This window comes from Crocodylus siamensis, chromosome 3, assembly GCF_052110815.1.
Source record: "Crocodylus siamensis isolate JL-2025a chromosome 3, ASM5211081v1, whole genome shotgun sequence".
Classification (NCBI taxonomy): Eukaryota; Metazoa; Chordata; order Crocodylia; family Crocodylidae; genus Crocodylus; species Crocodylus siamensis.
Genome location: NC_143397.1, coordinates 177,669,624 through 177,689,429, shown reverse-complemented (window position 1 = coordinate 177,689,429; position 19,806 = coordinate 177,669,624). Strand labels below are relative to the sequence as shown.

At 42.7% G+C, this 19,806-nt stretch overlaps 1 protein-coding gene across 2 annotated transcripts in view; it reads left to right on the top strand.

Annotated features, from left to right (window-relative positions):
• CHST9 (carbohydrate sulfotransferase 9) overlaps positions 1-12,316 on the top strand; it is a 176,066-nt gene extending 163,750 nt beyond the window's left edge. Inside the window, exon 3 of one of the 2 annotated variants that reach the window (XM_090039865.1) lies at positions 10,596-12,316. In XM_090039865.1, the coding sequence (XP_089895991.1) occupies positions 10,596-11,639 (1,044 nt within the window). In that variant the 3' untranslated portion in view covers positions 11,640-12,316. The remainder of the gene's footprint in view (positions 1-10,595) is intronic. The other variant, XM_090039864.1, reaches the window with a different exon arrangement.
• The last annotated feature ends 7,490 nt before the right edge of the window (positions 12,317-19,806 follow it).

Here is a 19,806-nt window from a genome sequence, read left to right as displayed (position 1 = left end):
ACTACCAGCCTGATTTTAAACTGGGACCTTTATGTGATCTAGGAGCCAGGTAGAGACAGTAATGTGCTAACACTTTGCACCAACTTGCCCTTACGATAGAAGCATTTTCAAGTGACTTTTTATATATTTCTTTAAAGAAAAGAATTGCCTTTGCATTTTAAGCCCTTAATTGAACATTGATAGCATTTGACTTTATCTTGTACCATAGGATTGAAAAGCTGGATTAGAAATAAAATTCCTATCCTTTAGTTTTCCAACATTGTATTTATAGCAATGAATCCCAACTGGGATTGCTGGGAGAGGCAATGGAGGTGTGCCTTGAGGGGTAGGAACAGACATTCAAAAAGCCTGAGCCTGAATTGATTCAATCTTTGCAGATTAGTCTAACCTGGCTAGGCTGAACCAGTTTGCTAGCACACAGACATTCCCTCTGGACTGAGAAAATGCAAACACATGCCTGCAGTGGCTCAGGCTAGAAGCCAGGGAGGTGCTAGAGCTGCCCTCCCTTCCCTTTGACAGTCCTGAGCTGAGGGGATGTGTGGCCAGGCCTCAGCAGGATTCTCTGATTAGGGAGGGCCCCTCTCCCCACTGCTGCTGACTAGTGAGGGAGCCCGCAGGGAGTTGATAATACAGTGTTTAGCACCCCATCAAGAAAACAAAAACCTGTCTTATTAGTTCTAGCTCTTCTTAAACAGCTTTTCCCAAGGAAAGAATGGAGGGACATTACCAGCTGACCTGTTGAGTAGCTCCAAAAAGCCCTAAGCAGACACTGTCCTGTCTGCCTTTGTCCTGTCTACCTTACACAGACACCTCTCAGCATTAGCTAGCATTACACATGCTAGCTATGGTCCATGCTATGGGAGAAGGGAAGCAGGGAATCCCTGCTTGAGCAGGAAGTGGTGGGGGGATGGAGCAGGGGGAAGCCAGGCGGACAGAATAGAGCGCAGCAGGCTGAGATTCTGCCTGTATTGCCCTTAAGTGGTACCAGATAGACCAATGATTCTTAACCTTTTTTAGCCTCAAGGACCCCTCTGTGTCTTTTGTGAATTTAGATCCATCTCAGTGATTTTTCAGCTGGGGTGCTGCGAAATTCAGAAAATGCATTGAGTTATTTTTTTAACTGTAAATCTCAGCAATGGCATGATTTGTCCTGGCAGGGTAATGGAATATGTTATTTATTTTTAAATTTTTATTTATATATATATGAAATGAAACTCTTTTCAGGTGTCAGAGTGAAGTATGCAGCCAATATTAGTCCAGAACAAAACTGTGTCCCAGGCATCAAAAGTCTGGGGAAATACTGCATTATACTGTGGCTCCTACTTGTGACACGTCACCTTTTTTAATCTTCTCTGTAATAGCTCTGTAGTAATATTATATGAACATGCACTGTATAACCTCGTTGCTTCATTTTTTCCCCTGACTGAATCCTCAGAATGGCATTACAGGAAATTAGAGTCTGTTGGACACAAGCTGCATTAGAAATAGATTTTGTCAGAAAGTGCAAAGAAGTATCTATTATGAAAACTTGTTTTTCAGTGGTTTCGTTTTGGAAGATGTACTCTAACCCACTTTGAGTATAAGTGATGGAATGTAATCATCAGTGCAGAAGAATAATCGAGAGAGTTATTCGCAAAGTATGTCTATTGGCTGTTTGGTATGTTATCTCTGATAGATTGTCTCTCTATTTGCACCAGAGATAGAAACTAAGCTTAACCCTGCCATAAGTAAGTGCAGGCCCCACTGACCCATAGTACAGTTTACTCCAAAGTTTCTCATGCAGTTAGCTTGTGAGAGGAAGTTAATGATAAAAGATTGTCGGAAGAAGAGAGTGTGATGATATACCTACATGTTGAAAACTGAATCCATCTCATTGATCCTTAAAATATAGTAATTTAACCATGCAGAGCAACACAAAACAAAATCTTTTCCCTCTATTTCAGATCCACATTTTCTGACGAACTCACTTCATTTTTACTATTCCCACTGGTAAATCAAGATGCAACACTAAAGCATTTAGGAGGCACAGCACTGTCTGCATTACAGATCATTAAATTTTTGTAAATCGGCTCTGGAATATTGTCCTTCCCAATACATCATTATCTTTTTGCATGGCAGAATGCTATAATTGAGAACAGTTTAGCTGAGATCCCACCAGTGCATTGTAAAACTACCACATAACATAATTGGATGAGTATTAACCATTCTTGGCATTTGTTTGTCTCTTCCACCTCAGTGGCTTGTGAAGGTACTGTGGGGAAGGACAGTATCAATGTGGATGAATGAGGGTCTTTGCAGCTTATTGCTGTAGTAAGGAGAAATGTTTTTCTTTTTTTTGTGAATGAGTGAGAAATAGGCTATATCAAGCAATGAAAGATTGGAATAATTGTACCCTAGATGCCCTTGGTTCAGGTCATTCACTGAATGGAAGGTTGCCAAAACTCTCACTATGTCCAATTCTCTTCCCTTTGTATTAAAACTATTTTTTATGTAAATCTCTTTCCCTAGTTAACTGAAGGCAAGCAAAGATTAATATACTGTTCTAAATTACCTCAGAAATTAGACTCGTGGCCATTTAGCAACTTTCTTTTAAAATGTGTCAAATACTACAAGTGAATAATGAGACACACGCATAATTGCTGGCTTAAGATGCAACACTTCACTGAATTTTAATTGTCAGACAAGTTGTGCACAACCTATTACAAGACTTGTAAAAATATCTCAAAAACAGACTTGTTTCTCTCTATGGATCCTAGAACTCATTTCCTTCACCATACTACTAAAGTATAAGCTTCTCTGATCTTCAGGGTATTTTACATGGCCATCCCTATAACCTGGTTTCTGCTTCAAAAAGTTTGGTTGTAGCTTTCATGTGTCAATGTCTTGCTCCAGAGTTGCTATAAATGGATATAGTTATTGAATAAGGTGGGATGAGGCTCAACAGGGACAAGAGAATGAGGTAGTAGATGAGGTTCAACAAGGACTAGTGCCAGGTCCTTCACCTGGGTAGGAAGAACCTTCACCATAACTATACAATGGGTAGTGGTCCACTGGCTGGCACTGTGGCAGAATGCCACCTCTGTCTCTCCCCAAAAACTCTGCTCTGTGACAGTTTGGGTAATATGGGCCCTACAGAAGACCCTCCCATCTCTTTAGGTAACCTGAGTTGGATACATTCCTGAGGGAGGGGGGAAACCTGCTCCCTCTGCGTACGTGACTGGCATCACATACCTGGGTGAGGGGCTTACGCTCCCTATTGTTCTAAGCAATGCCAACCTGACTGGGAGGGGGCTACAGACCCTGCCAGTCTGCCCAGCAACCAGTGATGCATTTCAAATTGGTTGGCTGGCAACCAACAGGTGCTAGTCTCCATTGGACCAGGCAAATGAGGTCATAAGGTATATATAAGTTAAGGACTGGCCAGGAGCAGGGGCAGTAGCCATGATGAAAACACAGAGAGAGAAGAGTTGGACCATCTGAAATTTGCTCTCTCTCTTAAAACTCATGATCAATGAACCGCCTACCTCCAGAGGGAATCTCCATCTGCCTCTGGATGATACTTGTGAGTAAGCTACCTGAGATCTAACTAGATATATAGCTTGCAGTGACTGAGATGCATGATCAAAGGCTATCCAGCCACCCTGTTTGCTTTATAGGATTTCTCTGACATTGCTAAACCCTGTACCCTTTTCCAAACCTACTCCTTGTAACCAGTAAATTTCGCCTTTGTACCTAGCATGGGAGACTTATTGGGAGTGGGTCTAAATTATGCCTTGGGGTCCCCTCAGTCCAGCTGACTGAGGGAGACCACCTTTTGTGCTTCAGACTGAGGGAAGCACGTCAAGATCTTGAAGTGGGTCAAGTACCGTCAAGGATTACTAGGCCTGTGTTTCCCGGGGGCACAGTGCCAGGATTAGACCAGACCCTGGGTGGTGACGGCACTATCCCCAGGCTAGTGGGTGTGCTCCAAGAAGGGAGTCGGCCAGACGTGAGGCACCCCCAGGGATAAACTCGGAGCCTGGAAGGTGGTTGGGTGCAGTGAGGTGGGTGACTCACATGGCTACTGGCCCACCACACATGGTGGAAAAAGTGGGATCCGAAAACCTGCTGTATTGAAGGCATAATTTGGGGAAGGGAATAGAGTCACTGAAAACCCTTGAGCAAACAATCTCTAATTTGGTATTGGGTCAGTTGAACAGTATAGTTAGCTAGGATGGCTGACAAGTATGACCACATGACTGTGGAAGACTGAGAGAGATGATGAAAGAAAGAGGCCTTCTAGTGAGGAAGGAGCAAAAGAGAGAAGACCTGATGATCCTTTTTGGGGAGAGACAGAGGTGGCATTCTGCCACAGGCACTGCATCTGAAAGGTACCTGGGGTTGTGACAGTTGACCAGAAGATGAATATGAGCCAACAGTGTGATGAAGTCACCAGTAGGGCAAATAAAACTGTGGTGTGTATCAGCTGATGTGTTGCAAACAGATCTAGAGAGATACCTCTCCCCCTCTATTTGGCATTGGTGAGGCCACAGCTGGAGTACTATCCAGTTCTGGGCACCACACATCAGGAAGGATGTGGACAAGCTCAAAAGAGTACAGAGAAGGGCCACCCCTATGATTAGGGGCATGGAGGACAGGCCATATGAGAGACTCCAGGAGCTGGGTTTGTTCAGTCTGAACAAAGAAAGACTGGGAGGTGACTTGATAGCTGCCTACAAGTATGTAAGGAGTGAACACCAAGATCTAGGAGAGCAACTCTTCAGAAAGGCACCCCTTGGGAGGATGAGGACCAATGGCCACAGGCTAATTGAAGAAAAATTAAAGATGGACATGGGGAAAAACTTATTTTTCATAAAGGTATCTAGAATCTGGAACACACTTCCAGCAGAGGTGGTGCAGTCGCCATCCTTGGAGGTGTTCAAGAGAAGGCTGGACAGGCACCTCGTTGAACTCGTTTGAGCCCAATAACCTCCTGCCCATGGCAGGGGACTGGACCTGATGATCTTACAGGTCTCTTCCAGTCCTATGATTCTAATTGGCGGGGGATTACCTGCTTGCTAATAACTGACAAGTTTGTAAGCTATGTGTTAATAAAAGTAACAGCACATGAAAGATGATGGACTTTATAACGTTTTATAAATGCAGATTTATAGTGGCCACATTTTTTCAAAAGTGGCCTATGCTTTCAGGACCCTCAATTTTTATGTGCACAACTCGATAAAAAATGAAGGGGATAAGCTCTACGAAGGGCTAGTGCTCAGTACTTTCTGCACTGAGTGTTCACATGTTTATGGTATCAGAAACTGGGCATTCAAAATCACTAATAACTCCCAAAAGAATTTGAGTTCCAGCCAATAGCCAACCAGCTAGTAACTGCCTCATTTCCTTTAAGCTTCTTTAACTCTTCTAAACATGAAGGCTAAGTACGGACATTCAGGAGGTTAAATTGGGTTCAGAATCGTTCCCCAGTTTAAACTTAGCTCATCCCAGTGCCAACCTTACACTTACAGACCTGGTCTCATGACCAGCAATCAGTTTAAATCTGTAATTGTACATAAGTTCTGTGCACACAAACCAGTCCAAAAATTGCAGAACCCCATTTAAGATAAACCTGGTTCTATGTAGTATCAGGCTTATTCTATTTAGGTCAAACCTATGCATAGAACTTCTGTCCACTTCCCCTGCACAGCCCCAGGGCTGCTCCTTTTACACCCCTCTCCCCCTTCACTGGTCTATGTTTTGCCCCCCCTGGCCCCTTGCTCCCTCAGCCAGCCCTCTCAACCCCCATCCCACAAGCTGCACTGGGTGCAGCCATTTTTATCAGTGTTCACCGCTGCTGGAGCCAAGCAAGTAATTCCCAGTGCAAGAAGGGGCAGGATGGTTGGGCATGTAGGTTCATTTTGGAGGGTGACCCCACTCCTGTGGCTCACTTCTCCCCCCACCTCACTTGCAGGTCACACTTCCCCCCCAGCACACCCACAGGTCATGCCTGCCCCCCCAACCCTTTCAGATCATTCCTGCCCCACCCTGTGGGTCAGCCCTGTCCCCCTACCTCAGCCATGAGTCATGCCTCCCCCTGCCATGAGCCGCTCCTTCACCCCTACACCATCCATGGGTCGTGTCTTCCCCCACATTCCCGGATGGACCTTCAATCCCCTCCACCTCACTGGACCCTCAACCCCCAAGCTAGCCCCCCCATTCTGACTTACTTGATATTGGGCAGCCATTTTGAGTTGATTTAACCTCCCCCTAATGCCCCCAAATGTCTGTACTTAGGCAAAAAGAGTTTAAGAACATGTGGCTAGCCTGTGTCTCAGTCAGCATAGTTAGCTATGTTTCATAGATTTCATAGACATTAGTGGCTGAAAGGGACCTCATGAGATCATCAGATCCAGCTCCCCTGCCATAGGCAGGAAGTCATCTGGGATCAAGTGACCCCAGCAAGAAATTAATCCAGCAGTTTTTTGAAGGAGTTCAAAATAGGTGCTTGCACCACCTCTGGGGGGAGTTTGTTCCAGACCCTGGACACATGCACCGTAAAGAATTTTTTTCCTATATCCAGTCTGAATTGGCCTTCCTGGAGTTTATGGCCATTAGACCGTGTTATTTCTTGGAGAGCTCTGGTGAACAGGTATTCTCCCAGGTCTGCCACCAAGTCCCCCCTGAGCCTTCTCTTCTCCAAACTGAAGAATCCCAAGTCCCTCAGCCTCTCCTTGTATGGACTTCCCTCCAGGCCTTGGATCATATGAGTGACTCTCCTCTGGACTCTCTCAAGCTTCTCCACATCCTTCCTGAAGTGGGGGGCCCAGTACTCCAGCTGTGGTCTCACCAGGGCTGAGTAAAGCAGGAGGATGACTTCCCTGGTTTTGCTTGAGATGCATCGGTGGATGCATGCCAGGGTTTAGTTAGCTTTGCCTGCTACTGCATCACATTGGTGGCTCATATTCATTTTGTGGTTAATCAAGATCCCCAAGTCCCTTTTGGCTGTGGTGCTAGCGAGTGTAGCACTGCCTGTCCCAGCCACCTGCGGAGGGTTCGGGATTGAGTGTGTGGTCAAGGATAGAAAGGTAAGAAAGTTTTATTGACTTAACAAAAATACAACTATGCACAGATAACAAAACAACAGACAGACAATAACAATTCATGTCAGCAACTTATCAGCAGTCCCCTCTGATGTCTGATGTACGACAAGTTTCTCAGCCAAGTCAGGCGTCCCCAATCAGCGCTGTCCAAGAGGTACCAGGAAGGGCCCTGTTATTCAGTCCTTGGGCTCCTCGAGATCCACGGGCCCACTGATCCAGGTCAACAGCTAATTAGTCCCTTTCACAGAGCTGTATCTTCCTTCTGAATGATTCCGGATGTGCCAGCCAATTTATAACTTCCGAGCTGTGCTGATAATTTACAGCCATTCAGATTCTTTTTACTTCAGCTGTCCTTAGACTGACCAATAGCAGTACAAGCCTTGCATTCTTTTGATAAGGTTAATTTTAACTACACCACAGGGCCTTACTACTTCAAGGCTTTCCTAATGTAATAGGCCTTACTTCATACAAGGCCTTACTACATCTTAAACTTTAATTAGGCTCTTAGCAACAACATATAGCTTAATATCTAAACAAATGACAGAAAAACACTTGATCCAATCTTCATAGAGCCGTAAGCAAGCACCTTTATCACACAGACATAATTTCATCTGTCACACTGCCGAGCCTGTAAGTATGCTGAGAGTTCTTCCTACCAAGGTGCAGCACCTTGCACTTCTCTGCACTGAAGGCCATCCGATTTTGGTCGGCCCACCTTGAGAGTGTTTCCAAGTCAGTCTGTATTCCCAGCCTGTCTTGCAGTGTGATGGCCCTGCCCCATAATTTGGTATTGTCTACAAACTTGGTCATTTCACATCTGACTCCTGCATCTAGATCATTGATGAAAATGTTAAAGAGTTCTGGCCCACGTACCAAGCCCTGAGGGACTCCACTGGTAACCCTGCACCACACTGATTTGCTCCCTTCGACTAGTACTCTTTGGATCTGACCCCATAGCCAGTTGCCTAGCCATTGCACCATATGATGATCAAGGCCACAGTTCACCAGCTTAACCATGAGGACATCATGGGGAACTAGGTCAAAGGCCTTCTTGAAATCCACATATATGACATCTACATCATCTTCCTTGTCCAGGGCATATGTTACCTGGTCATAGAAGGAGATGAGGTTGGTCAGGCAAGACCTGGCAGTCACAAAGCCATGTTGCCTGGCATTCAGAAGCTTGCCTTCCATTAGTCTGGCGTTGATGGATCCCTTGACAATTTTCTCAAGGATTTTTCCAGGGATGGACGTCAGACTGATTGGTCTATAGTTCCCCAGGTCATCCCTCTTCCCTTTCTTGTAGATAGGGACCATCGTTGGCTCTATTCCAGTCATCCAGGACCTCACCTGAGCGCCATGATTTTTCAAATATCCCTGCCAAGAGGGGTGCAATGATGTCTGCCGGCTCTTTCAAGATCCTCGGGTGCATTCCGTCTGGGCCCATGGACTTGTGAATATCCAGTTGAGGACAAAGAAGCTGGACTTCTAGAACGTTGGTAGATAACATCATTTTCCTGCATACAAATATTTCACAATTCACAAAAGAAACCCTTTTCATATAAACTTCCCTCTTTAAACACAGGGCTTGATTATCTTCTGATTCATCTCATTTAAAACTACCTATTTGTCTTGCCAATTAGTCAAGCTCATTACTCAGGTAGGTATATATGCAAAGGCTGTTAATCTCTTTTATGAGTTCCAGAGGAGACTTTTCTGGCAGTTAGGAGCTTAACAACCACATATGCTTTGAAAATTATCTGCCCTCCATTCCTGTTCTTAAGTATAGCTTATAGCAATGAGCACTTACTGCAAGCAGACTGTTCCTCATAGAGCTTATATTAGCATTTAATAGCCTCTACAATGCTATCCACTATGGGACATACAGCTCAATGGGAGAGAAAAGCAATTTAGAAGAGCAACAAAAAGTATTTTTACATATTTACATATTTTTTTTGTTCTCAAATATTTCCCTGTTGTCATTTTCCCACAAGTCTGTTTCTTCTCAGCCTTATCTATTTTGGAACCTTTTTCTTTCTAACTGATTTTCCCTTTGGTTGGCTTAGAGGGGAGCACTTTGAAGCGATTCCTGCTGTGTGCAAGTTCTTGTGAAGCGTTACCTGAGGCTTCTCTGAGTGGTTCGACCCATCAGCTGTTTCCCTCCCCCGACCATTTCCAATATAAAATTGCAATCTTTACATTCTAGATGTTCCTATCAAAAACAAAGCACTCGTTTCCTTGGCATCCTGAAGGGACACTATATTCCTGGATAATTGCAGTTTCTGTCTATCATGACGTTGTGGCATCTAATTGTTAGTTGAGATTACAGTTATTCACTGCTTTGTTATCAGGACTCCGTTTTCCTCAGTTACAGGACACTAAGCTCTTGAAACCTCTTCAGCGTTGGGCAAAATATTAGTCTCAATCCCTAAGCATGTGCATTTTTATCATATCTGAATATGTTTTAAAATGGGTTAAGATGGGTAAGACCAAACTGAAGCAATCAGCTACCCTCCTGTAACTTCTGTAGTTGCCACCTTGGTCTTCTGCCAACCACTAAAAGAGCCTTCAGATTCACTGAGCTGAATACCATGTTTTTCTGCTGGCAGAAGCAGAAATACAGAAAAACAGAAGATAAGAGGCCTTTAACACGCTCTACATTTGTAGAGTTTGAAGCAGCACAGAACTGAATGATTCCTCAGTTTTCTTTCTGTCACTGGAAATATTTTCCTCATTGATCATACTGCAAAGTAGAATACACTGTCTTGGAAATTCTTGCATTTTTATAGACTCAATTTCAAAATGGTATTCACAGTCTTTCTACCATGCACTATTCACTGCTTAAGCAGTCACTTGTTCCTGGGTATAGTGCCATATATGCTTTGAAAATTATCTGCCCTCCATTCCCATTCTTAAGTATAGCTTATAGCAGTGAGCACTTACTGCAAGCAGACTGTTCCTCATAGAGCTTATATTAGCATTTAATAGCCTCTACAATGCTATCCACTATGGGGGACACAGCTCAATGGGAGGGAACAGCAATTTAGAAGAGCAACAAAAAGTATTTTTACATATTTACATAATTTTTTTGTTCTCAAATATTTCCCTGTTGTCATTTGCCCACAAATCTGTTTCTTCTCAGCCTTATCTATTTGAAACCTTTTTCTTTTCTAACTGATTTTCCCTTCAGAAATTAAAGGCAGGGGGGTTGGACAGGTACACCAACCTCTGTATATGCAGCTCTTCTGAATATTGATTAATATTTGTTTGATTTACTCAGGACTTTAGGAAGATGTACTGTTTATGCAGTATCAGATTTAAAAGGATATATTTCTTATGTTTGTTAACCCCATTTATTTATCAGATAGTGCATCTATGAGGGTCTTTTCTTCAGAAAGAATTAATTGTGTATTGAACACTTGACTTCTTTTGCTACAATTAAAATACGTTGAGTGGATGGGCTAAGCCAAATTGCTAACGTGCTTTCGGTTTTCATTCTTTTAATGTTTACAGGATTTCAAGTATCAGCATCCAGAGGATCTTACCACAGCACCCAAAAAACAGAATGCTTCTGCCAGCCAATACAAGCGAAAGACAGCCATTACAGAGGGCAGCCAATTCCCTGAACAACAGAAAATGACCAGATTGGTTTTTAACCCCTTTAAGAAGGCATATTTACCACTACTAGTCCGACCTTTAAACAAGAGTTTGATCAAAGATGACAGATGGAAAGATGCAGATGAGGCTCAAGAGAAACGTCGATCTTTTCTTATCAACTTCTGTAAAAAATACAACAGTGAGAACAGACTCAGGACCCATCTTGTGCATACGGTATCTAGAATATACGTGGAAGATAGACACAAGATCTTATACTGTGAAGTACCTAAAGCAGGCTGTTCCAACTGGAAAAGGATTCTGATGGTGCTTAATGGACTTGCTTCTTCAACATACAATATTTCACATAATGCTGTGCACTATGGGAAACATCTAAAGAAACTAGACAGTTATGACTTAAGAGGGATATACACACGCTTAAATACCTACACCAAGATTATCTTTGTACGTGATCCCATGGAAAGATTGGTGTCTGCATTCAGGGATAAATTTGAACACCCCAACAGCTACTACCACCCAGTATTTGGCAAGGCAATTATTAAGAAATATAGAGTTAATGCAGATGAAGAGGCATTGAAAACAGGATCAGGAGTTAAGTTCAAAGAATTTATCCAGTATTTATTAGATTCCCATCGCCCAGTAGGAATGGACATTCATTGGGAGCAGATATGTAAGCTCTGCTATCCATGCCTCATCAACTATGACTTCATAGGAAAATTTGAAACTCTAGAGGAAGATGCCAGTTACCTTTTGCAGCTGATAGGTGCCCCAGCAGAGTTGAAGTTTCCTCATTTCAAAGACAGACATTCTTCTGATGAGAGAACAAATGCAGAAGTTGTGAGACAGTACTTCAAGGAGCTGTCTAGTAGAGAGAGACAGCTGACCTATGAATTTTATTACTTAGATTATATAATGTTTAATTATACAGCACCATTTGTATAGCACAGAATGATTTCAAAATTCTACCAGACATTTAATGATTTTGGCCTCAAACCAAGTACTGAAATAAGGCTCTGAGTGGGAGAAAAGAAACTGCTAAGTGGCGTTACTTTGACAGTCTAGATTTCATAAACTGAAGTGACTCCAACTGAGGTAAAATTAAGGAGGAAGGGCACAAAATAAACCTTGTAAACAATTTAAATTGCACTAACATGCCTGGAAAAAAGCTGCTTTTAACATTACAGGTAATGTTATGGAAGCAATAGTACAGCTAGCTGTTGCACGTAATGTTCCTGTAATGGTATGAAAAACATTCAAAGAAGCATGTTTCTTTTTAGGGTTTTTTTGGGGGGGTCTCTTTAGGAATGATGTGTCAAAAGTATTTTGAATGTATTTTTTACTGTGTGTGATATATTAATAAAAAGAATTGGCTAATTTTCTAAGACATGTAATATTGTCAGTTGTAGCAATGTACTGATTGATCACCTACTCTTTTTGTATTATCATAGTATATATGAGTCCAGTTATGCATCAGAACCCCACTGTGCTAGATGCTGTGCAAACACACAACAAAAGAGAATTATGCTGATATTTTAATTTAAATAGAAATGCACTGTTTGATCTGTGATACAATCTTGAACCTCAGGTCTGGTCAAAATCACAGGGGGGAATATCTTCAGAGCTGTACTCTAGAGGCAATTTCAATTCCTTGACTGCTGCAGTTGCATCAACCTTCACAGACAGCTGTATTCTGCAGCCAAGCCCCCTGCAAACTGTTGGCATGGTGAACATTAACCTTTTGTTTATGTGTCATTTGTAACCTCGATCAAAGTTCTGTTGGGACTGTCTCATCACTATAGGCCCCTCCAGTAGAGTACTTCCCACTGGGAATTCCCTGACTTTTGATGCAGTTGCCCCATCTGTCTCCTTTTGCACCCATGACATGATGGAGGGAAGCAGGGGTGAGAAGGGGTCATAGCCACTATCCGTGAGGCAGATGGTTGTTTTTGAAGCATTATTCAATAGGTGTCCTGTAGGTTCCAGAAGAGGAAACCTCTGCAAAAGCAAAACAAAAATTCCTTATAAAATCTGTTTTAAAACTAAGACAATATTTTAACATTTTTGGAAAATGGGTAATGTCCTCCAGTTTCTGGAATGGAGTGAAAAATAGGGCACGGTTCTACAGGAGAAAAATGCAGGTAAGTGACTTCATTCTTAATTACTGTTCACTAATGAAGTAACTTTCCAGGTTCCTTGCTCAAATCATGTGACCCCAGTCCTGCCACAGGTACAGTCACTAAGGCTAAGTACAGACAGTGAAAAAGACCAAGGCTGAATTGATTCTGTTTTTGCAGATTAGTCTAACCTGCAGAGATTAAACTGACTAACAAATGAACAGATCCTTACTTTTGGCAGCCACATACCTGCAGTCACTCAGGCCAAGTGGGGCGGGAGATGCTTGAACATGACTCTCTGGCACATAACCAGCATGGTCTCTGTTAGCTTCCTCTTCCTGCTGCCCCTGAGGTCTCTGTGATTTGCAGTCCACAGTCACAGCAGGAGGACTCTGCAGGGTTGCTCATCACTTCCTCTTCCTGCTTCCAGATCCTTCTGGGATTTATAGTCAACAGTCTCAGCCAGGAGAAAGTTTAGCAGGACAGGGCAGCTCTGTACTCGGGGGAAGGTTGGTTTAACCCCCACCACCTAGCCGCAGACCCCAACCAGGGTTTGTCATGGGAGGGAACAGTCCCCCACCTCCCCAACCCTTCTCTGCTGGAGTGGACAGCACAGCCCAGCGCTGTTCTTGGTAAGGCAAAAACATGTAACTGACTGCACATGCTGACTGACTGACTGGTGATAAGACAAAACATCCTTCATCTTATGTGCAATCAGCCACATGCTGACTCCTTGTTCCAGATTGGAGATCCATCAGGTCCGTAGTTGGTTTGGAGACCAGTTTCAATGTCAAAGTCCCCACCAGTGGGATGGAAGACACACCCCTTCTCTTTGGCTTCGTTTCCATCTTCCACTGAGAGCCCTAAACGCAGCATTTACCTAAGAAGTTATGCAGGAAATTCTTCAACCCAAGATGATTTTCCAGTTATGCATTTACTACCCAATCACAATACTAATTAAGTACCAAGTTTGCATCTTTTCCAATACCTACCTTTTTCACATTCTACATTTTGATACATCATTCATTTAATTTGTTTATTATATTTCTGCCTTATCTTGTTTGGATAAGTTTAACCAACTCTTAGGTACTTAGTTATTTTAGGCATCTCCCATGCACAGTCTAGTAGACTATACATTTTGATGCACAATCTTGTCTCTACTGCCTAGATCAACAAATTAGCTATTGCTTAAGTTTTAGATACTTTTGGAAGTTAACCCTTCCTAGCATTGTAACCTGGTCTAAGCTTCTAAGCCAATGTAAATATCACCTCTGTGCAGTTATACCTCCTAACTGGTGTGGAAACTACAAACTGTTAGTCTGAGTTATTGAATACATCTTTATCCCTAGTGAAAACAAAGCTTTTATGTTTTCTGTATTAATTATATATCCTAGCATGTGTTCAGATTCACAGACGTTTAGGTCTGGAAGGGACCTCATGAGATCATTGAGTCCAACCCCCCTGCTGTGGGCAGGCAAGACTGCTGGGGTTAAATAATCCCAGCAAGGTGTGCATCCAGTCTCCTTTTGGAGATCTCCAGGTAGGTGCCTGCACCACCCCCACTGGGAATCTATTCCAGAGTCTCGTCACATGAACCGTGAAGAAGTTTTTCCTTATATCCAGTCAGAAACCTTCTTCTGGGAATTTATGGCCATTGCTCTTGGTTTTTCCCTGGGGTGCTTTGGTGAATAGTTATTTGTCTAGCCCCTGATATATGTGGAAACTGCTCCCAAATCCCCCCCCGAAGGCTTCTCCTTTCTAAGCTGAACTGTCCCATATCTGTCAGCTTTTCCTCATATAGCTTGCTCTTCAGGTCCCTAATCATATGAGTGGCTCTTCTTTGGACTCTCTTACACTTCTTCACATCCTCCTTGAAGTGTGGCACTTAAAAATGGATGCAGTACTCCAGCTGCAGCCTCACCAATGCCTAGTAGAGTGGGAGAACAACTTCCTTAGTTTTGCTTGAGATGCATCAGTTGGTTGCTCTGCATGTATTGTTGGCTCTAATAACTGTAGCATCACGCTGGTGCCTCATATTTACTTTATGGTCAATTATGACCCCTGGTCCCTTTTGGATGTGGTGCTAGCTAGCATAGCACCAACGAGCCTGTAAATTTGTTGCAGATTTTTCCTCCTCGAATGGAGACTTTACATTTCTCACTGTTGAAAAGCATCTGGTTCTGGTCTACCCATCTAACTAATCTGTCTAGGTCCACCTGGATCATCAACCTACCCTGATGTGTGGCTGCATTTTCCCAGAGCTTAGTGTCATCGGTGAACTTTGCCAGTGTGCTTTTCACACCCACATCCAGATCATTGATAAAGATGTTGAAAAGCGCTGGTCCAAGTACCGAACCCTGGGGGACCCCACTGGCTACCTTCCGCCAGGCCAACATAGATCCATCTGTTAGTATTCCCTGGGTCCATTCCCACAGCCAGTTTCCCACCCATTTGGCCATTGAATTGTTGAGCCTATAGTCCCCTAGTTTTACCTTGAGAGCCTCATGGGACACAAGTCAAAAGCCTTCCTAAAGTTTAAGTAAATGATATTGACCTTATCTCCCTTATCTGGGTGGTGATTAACCTGGTCATAGAAGGAGATGAGGTTCACAACCCATCCACATGATCTGTGAATTTCCTTTAAGTGCTGTTTCTGTAAAACCTTAAAATAGCTGGGAGCTATTAAATTAGAGGTGACCAAACAATGGCCTGTGGACATCCTTATATTTTCTTCTCCTTGTCTTCTGTTATTTTTTTGTTTGGCATAGGCACAGCAACCTTAACTCACATGTGAGGCAGCATTTTTTGTATTATTAAATCCCAAATGCTCTTTTTTGCCATATGTAAGTATGAGAGAGGGGGAGTTGTTTTTGTTTTTTTTCCTTTGCTATTAAAACATACAGACCAATAATCTATTTACTTGAATGGACAAGTCATTAAAAGAGATTTGGGGAAAACATATTTAATGTTAAAAAAGCGTCTTGGTTTCATAGAAAAATCAGACTGTAGCTCAAGGGTGGGCAAAATGCGGCCCATTCCATCTGGCCCATGGGACCCCTAAAAAATTTAGAAAATTAATATTTATCTGCCTCTGGCTGCCTGTTATGCGGCCCTTGATGGCTTACCAAAACTCAGTAAGCAGCCCCTCCACCCGAAATAATTGCCCACCCCTGCTGTAGCTAGTAACTTCTTTCATTAAATTCATTGTTTGAATCAAGAAAGAAAAGAAACTGTCAGAAATTATTTAGTGAAAAAGAGAACAAAAATCACATTGATCCATGTGACCCTGTAGACACACACTGCCTCCCTAAGTAGTGCAAATGTTGTGCATTTTGTACTTATGATTTAGAGCAGGTGGCCCTAACTAATGTCTTTAAAATGTGTGTGTGTATAGTCAGCTTCAGTGTTATTCAACTGCTCTTGTAAAAGTAATTTAACTTATTTGCGTGCTCAACTTCAGTCTTCATAGCCTCTAACTGCACTTAAAATTCATTTTTTGAAAATCTAACCCAGACTGTTTTAAGGAAGAGGCTCTCCACAGTCATCTCCAAGGACCTAAGGGATTCAGATGATCTCAGTAGCAGAATCTAGATTGTATTTTGCCTCATTAAACACATTTTGAAAATCACCATCCTGCTTTGCCAGAAATTAAGTTACATGATTTAAAATTAACAAAAGAGTTTAGCATAATTGAAGTGGGACTGTGATATTTGACTTGTGGGATTATAATAGATAAAGGCATAATTTGCAGTGTAAAAGATAACCTCTATTTTAAAAATAATTTTTAAAAGGTCAAAGTTGTAAGTCTGTGTTGTAACTTAGCTGATGTTTTGAAAGATCAGTAAGCAAAATTATAAATTGTAAGTCCTCTAATACAATCTGTGTAAAACATCCAAATGTTGCTGCTTCTCAGAAAATTATATGATGTACATTTGGCAGAGGAATGAAAATGTGCATTGCAGCATACAGTAATACAATTAGGCCTACATTGAGAATTAGCTTCTGCATGTGAAGCCTGTTTTAAAGAGCTACATTAAGGCACTTTCACAACTTTCAGTACAATTTTTGTTTGACCTTTGAAGACTTCTCTGCTCTGTAACTAATATTTGGTAACTTGAGACAGGCTCTGCGATAATAATCTTTGCAGTTTCAAACATTTCCTTATTTGAGGATCTCAAAGCAGTTTTTAAGCACAAATCAGTTAAACTAGGGGAACACCAAAAGATAGAGGTGCATCAATAGATTGGTCCCATATCATATTGACACCAATATAAGGAAAATAGTCATTATCGGCAATCAGCTTTTTTGGCTGATGTGGCTGATAATGTTACCAATAAATGCCCTTTGTGTGCGCGCAGCTACAACACAGCATGCAGGTGGCCAGGAGTGCAGCATCCCATTGGTGAGTGAGTCTGTTGTGAGGGAAGAGGTGCGGGGGGCAGATCAAGGCCTCCAGAGTGAGGGAGGGAATGGGGCTGCAGCAGGCGCTGCCCAGCCAAGGCAGAGTGCAGGATTGAGCCATGAGCTGTATGCTTAAGAGGTCTAATCAGGTGCCTGAAGAACCTGCTTGTGTCTGACAAGCCCAATTCAGGAGTGATACAGCTTGTTACAAGTTTCACAGATCCATGTGTTTTCTCAGCTACAGTCCAAGTTTACAGCATGTTGGTTCCTTCTTTGCAAACTTCCATCCTCTAGATCAAAGCTGCTTCATGTTGTGCTGCACCCAATGCCAAATATTACCCTCAGATTAGATGAGATTCTGCGTACTCTTCCCAGCTTTTTCATCAGCAATCCCTTACTGTTGAGGATGACTGTCTTCCATGACTTCCTTGCCTGTGAGTCTGAAGATGCCTGAGGAGGCTTATCTGGGATTGACAAACTCTGTTGCAGCTCAGGTACATGCTTCCATGCAAGGTGAGTGGCTCAGGGTTCTTGATTCGTTCCATAGCACGCTGTTTCTGCTGCTCCCATTTTTCCATCTCCTGTTGTCATCATATGGTTTCAAAGTACTGAGATCCTTACAGCAAATTCTTTCTCCATTTGGGGAGGTCCTGGGCCATAGTCTCCCATGAGCTAAGGTTTATGTTGCATTTTTTCAAGTTGGCCTTGACATCTTTGAAGCCCTTGTTTTGAGTATATGCCTTGAATGAGCTGGGACATTGATGTTGAACAACTTCATATCATTTTTGCACACGTCATGGTACCACCGTAGAAGGCAAAACTACTTGCTAGACTGAGCCATCTCAAGTCTTGCTGTACAACATATTACTGGGAAAACAGCCTTCTCCCATTCTTCTGACATGGCTGATTCATTACAACTTCCTCTTCTTAATAGTGGTTTCTACGTGTGTTATTCCTGCACCTCTGTGTTTCACATTCTGTCTTCCCTCTTTATTTTCAGGATCTTGTGTAGGCATCTCACATAGAACCTGTTCAGTCTCCTGATGTGCCTAACAATGTTTCTGAACCATAAAGCAGGAACAATAGCACGCAAGTCTCGCAGTTTCTAATTTTTACCTTAGTTGATAGCTTGTTGTTATTCCATGCACATTTCTGGAATAGCCCAAAATTCTTAGCAACTTTTCCAATTCTGTTAGTCAGTTCAGTCTGAAGGTCAAAATTCCTCCTAATCATAGAACCCAAGTAGCAAAAGCAGTTAGCAATGCCAAGAGATTTACTCTCCAGAGTGATGTTAGGTATTGATCCTTTCACCCCTTGGTACATAACCACAGTCTTCTTGAGACTTATTGCCGTCCCAGAGCTCTTGCATGATTCAGAAATCTTCCCAAAAGATTTTTTGCAAGGAAGATTCATTGTGAGAAACCAAGGCCATATCATCCGCAAACAGCAAATATCTCAGAACCAGTTCTTTCACCTTCGTTTTTGCTCTAAACCTTCCAATGTTGAATAAGCTTCCATCTAGTCTGGTTGACAGATAAATCCATCTTTGCATCCTTGAATGCATGAGAAAGAAGGAATTGAAAGTAGATGTTAAAGAGCATGAGGCTAAAACACTCCCCTGTTTCACCCTGTTGTTGATGGCAAAGGCATTTGATTTTTTTATTTTCATACGCTACAGTTGCCTTCATATCTTAATGTAGTGAGTGAATGGTGTTCAACAGTTTGTGGGGTGTGGCAGGGGCAAGATATAAGGGATGAAATCCTGACAATTGGGCAGGCTAGTAAACCTGCATCCCATGTTACTAAGGGGATTAACAAGTAGGAGGGGTGGAAACAGTCCCAGGGCCAGCTTAATAATGAGGGACACCTGGGCAGACTAATTAGCAGCCAACCGGGCTGATAGAACAGATACCAGAAGAGAGGAAAAGGGGGGAGAACAGGAGAGACAATGGCCAGATTGGGAGAGTCCCTTTTGCGGGGAGAGAGACACTAAGAAGATATTACGAATAGGCTGAAGGGTGCCTAAGAAAGGCCTGAAAGGATCACAGCCTTAAAAAGGGTGCCTTACTGTCCCAGGGGAAGGGAATGCATTTTTGTTTGTTTGTTTTGAGAACTGGAGTGGCCTAATCCTTGTTTAGTTCCCGGAGGACCAGAGGAAATTAGAAAAGGAGTGAAGAGGAGGTCCCCACAAGAACCTAGGTGGGATCCAGTATGAAGTAAGAGAATGCCAGATAGTCAAAGAGTATTGAGTAAAAGGGACAGAAAGGCCCAGTGGGCACCAAACAAGGATAAACCCAGAGGGAGGCAGGGTGCAGCAAAGTCCTACCAAGACAGAAGAGACAGACAGAAACAGCGAAGCCCTTTGGTTTGGACTGGAGGGCCAAGTGGACTATGAGACAGAAAGAAAGACAACAGCACCAAAGTAACACTCTGGTGAGCCCTAAGCAACCTCCCTTCTCAAATTAACATCTACTCTGAACTAGATTGCATGGTGGGCACTAGGACAGAAGCAAACTTTGCTCAAGATAAATTCCAGGGCAGGAAAAAAGAGCAGGGTAGTGCCTGTCCTGTGACGGGACAACACAGCTTTTTTC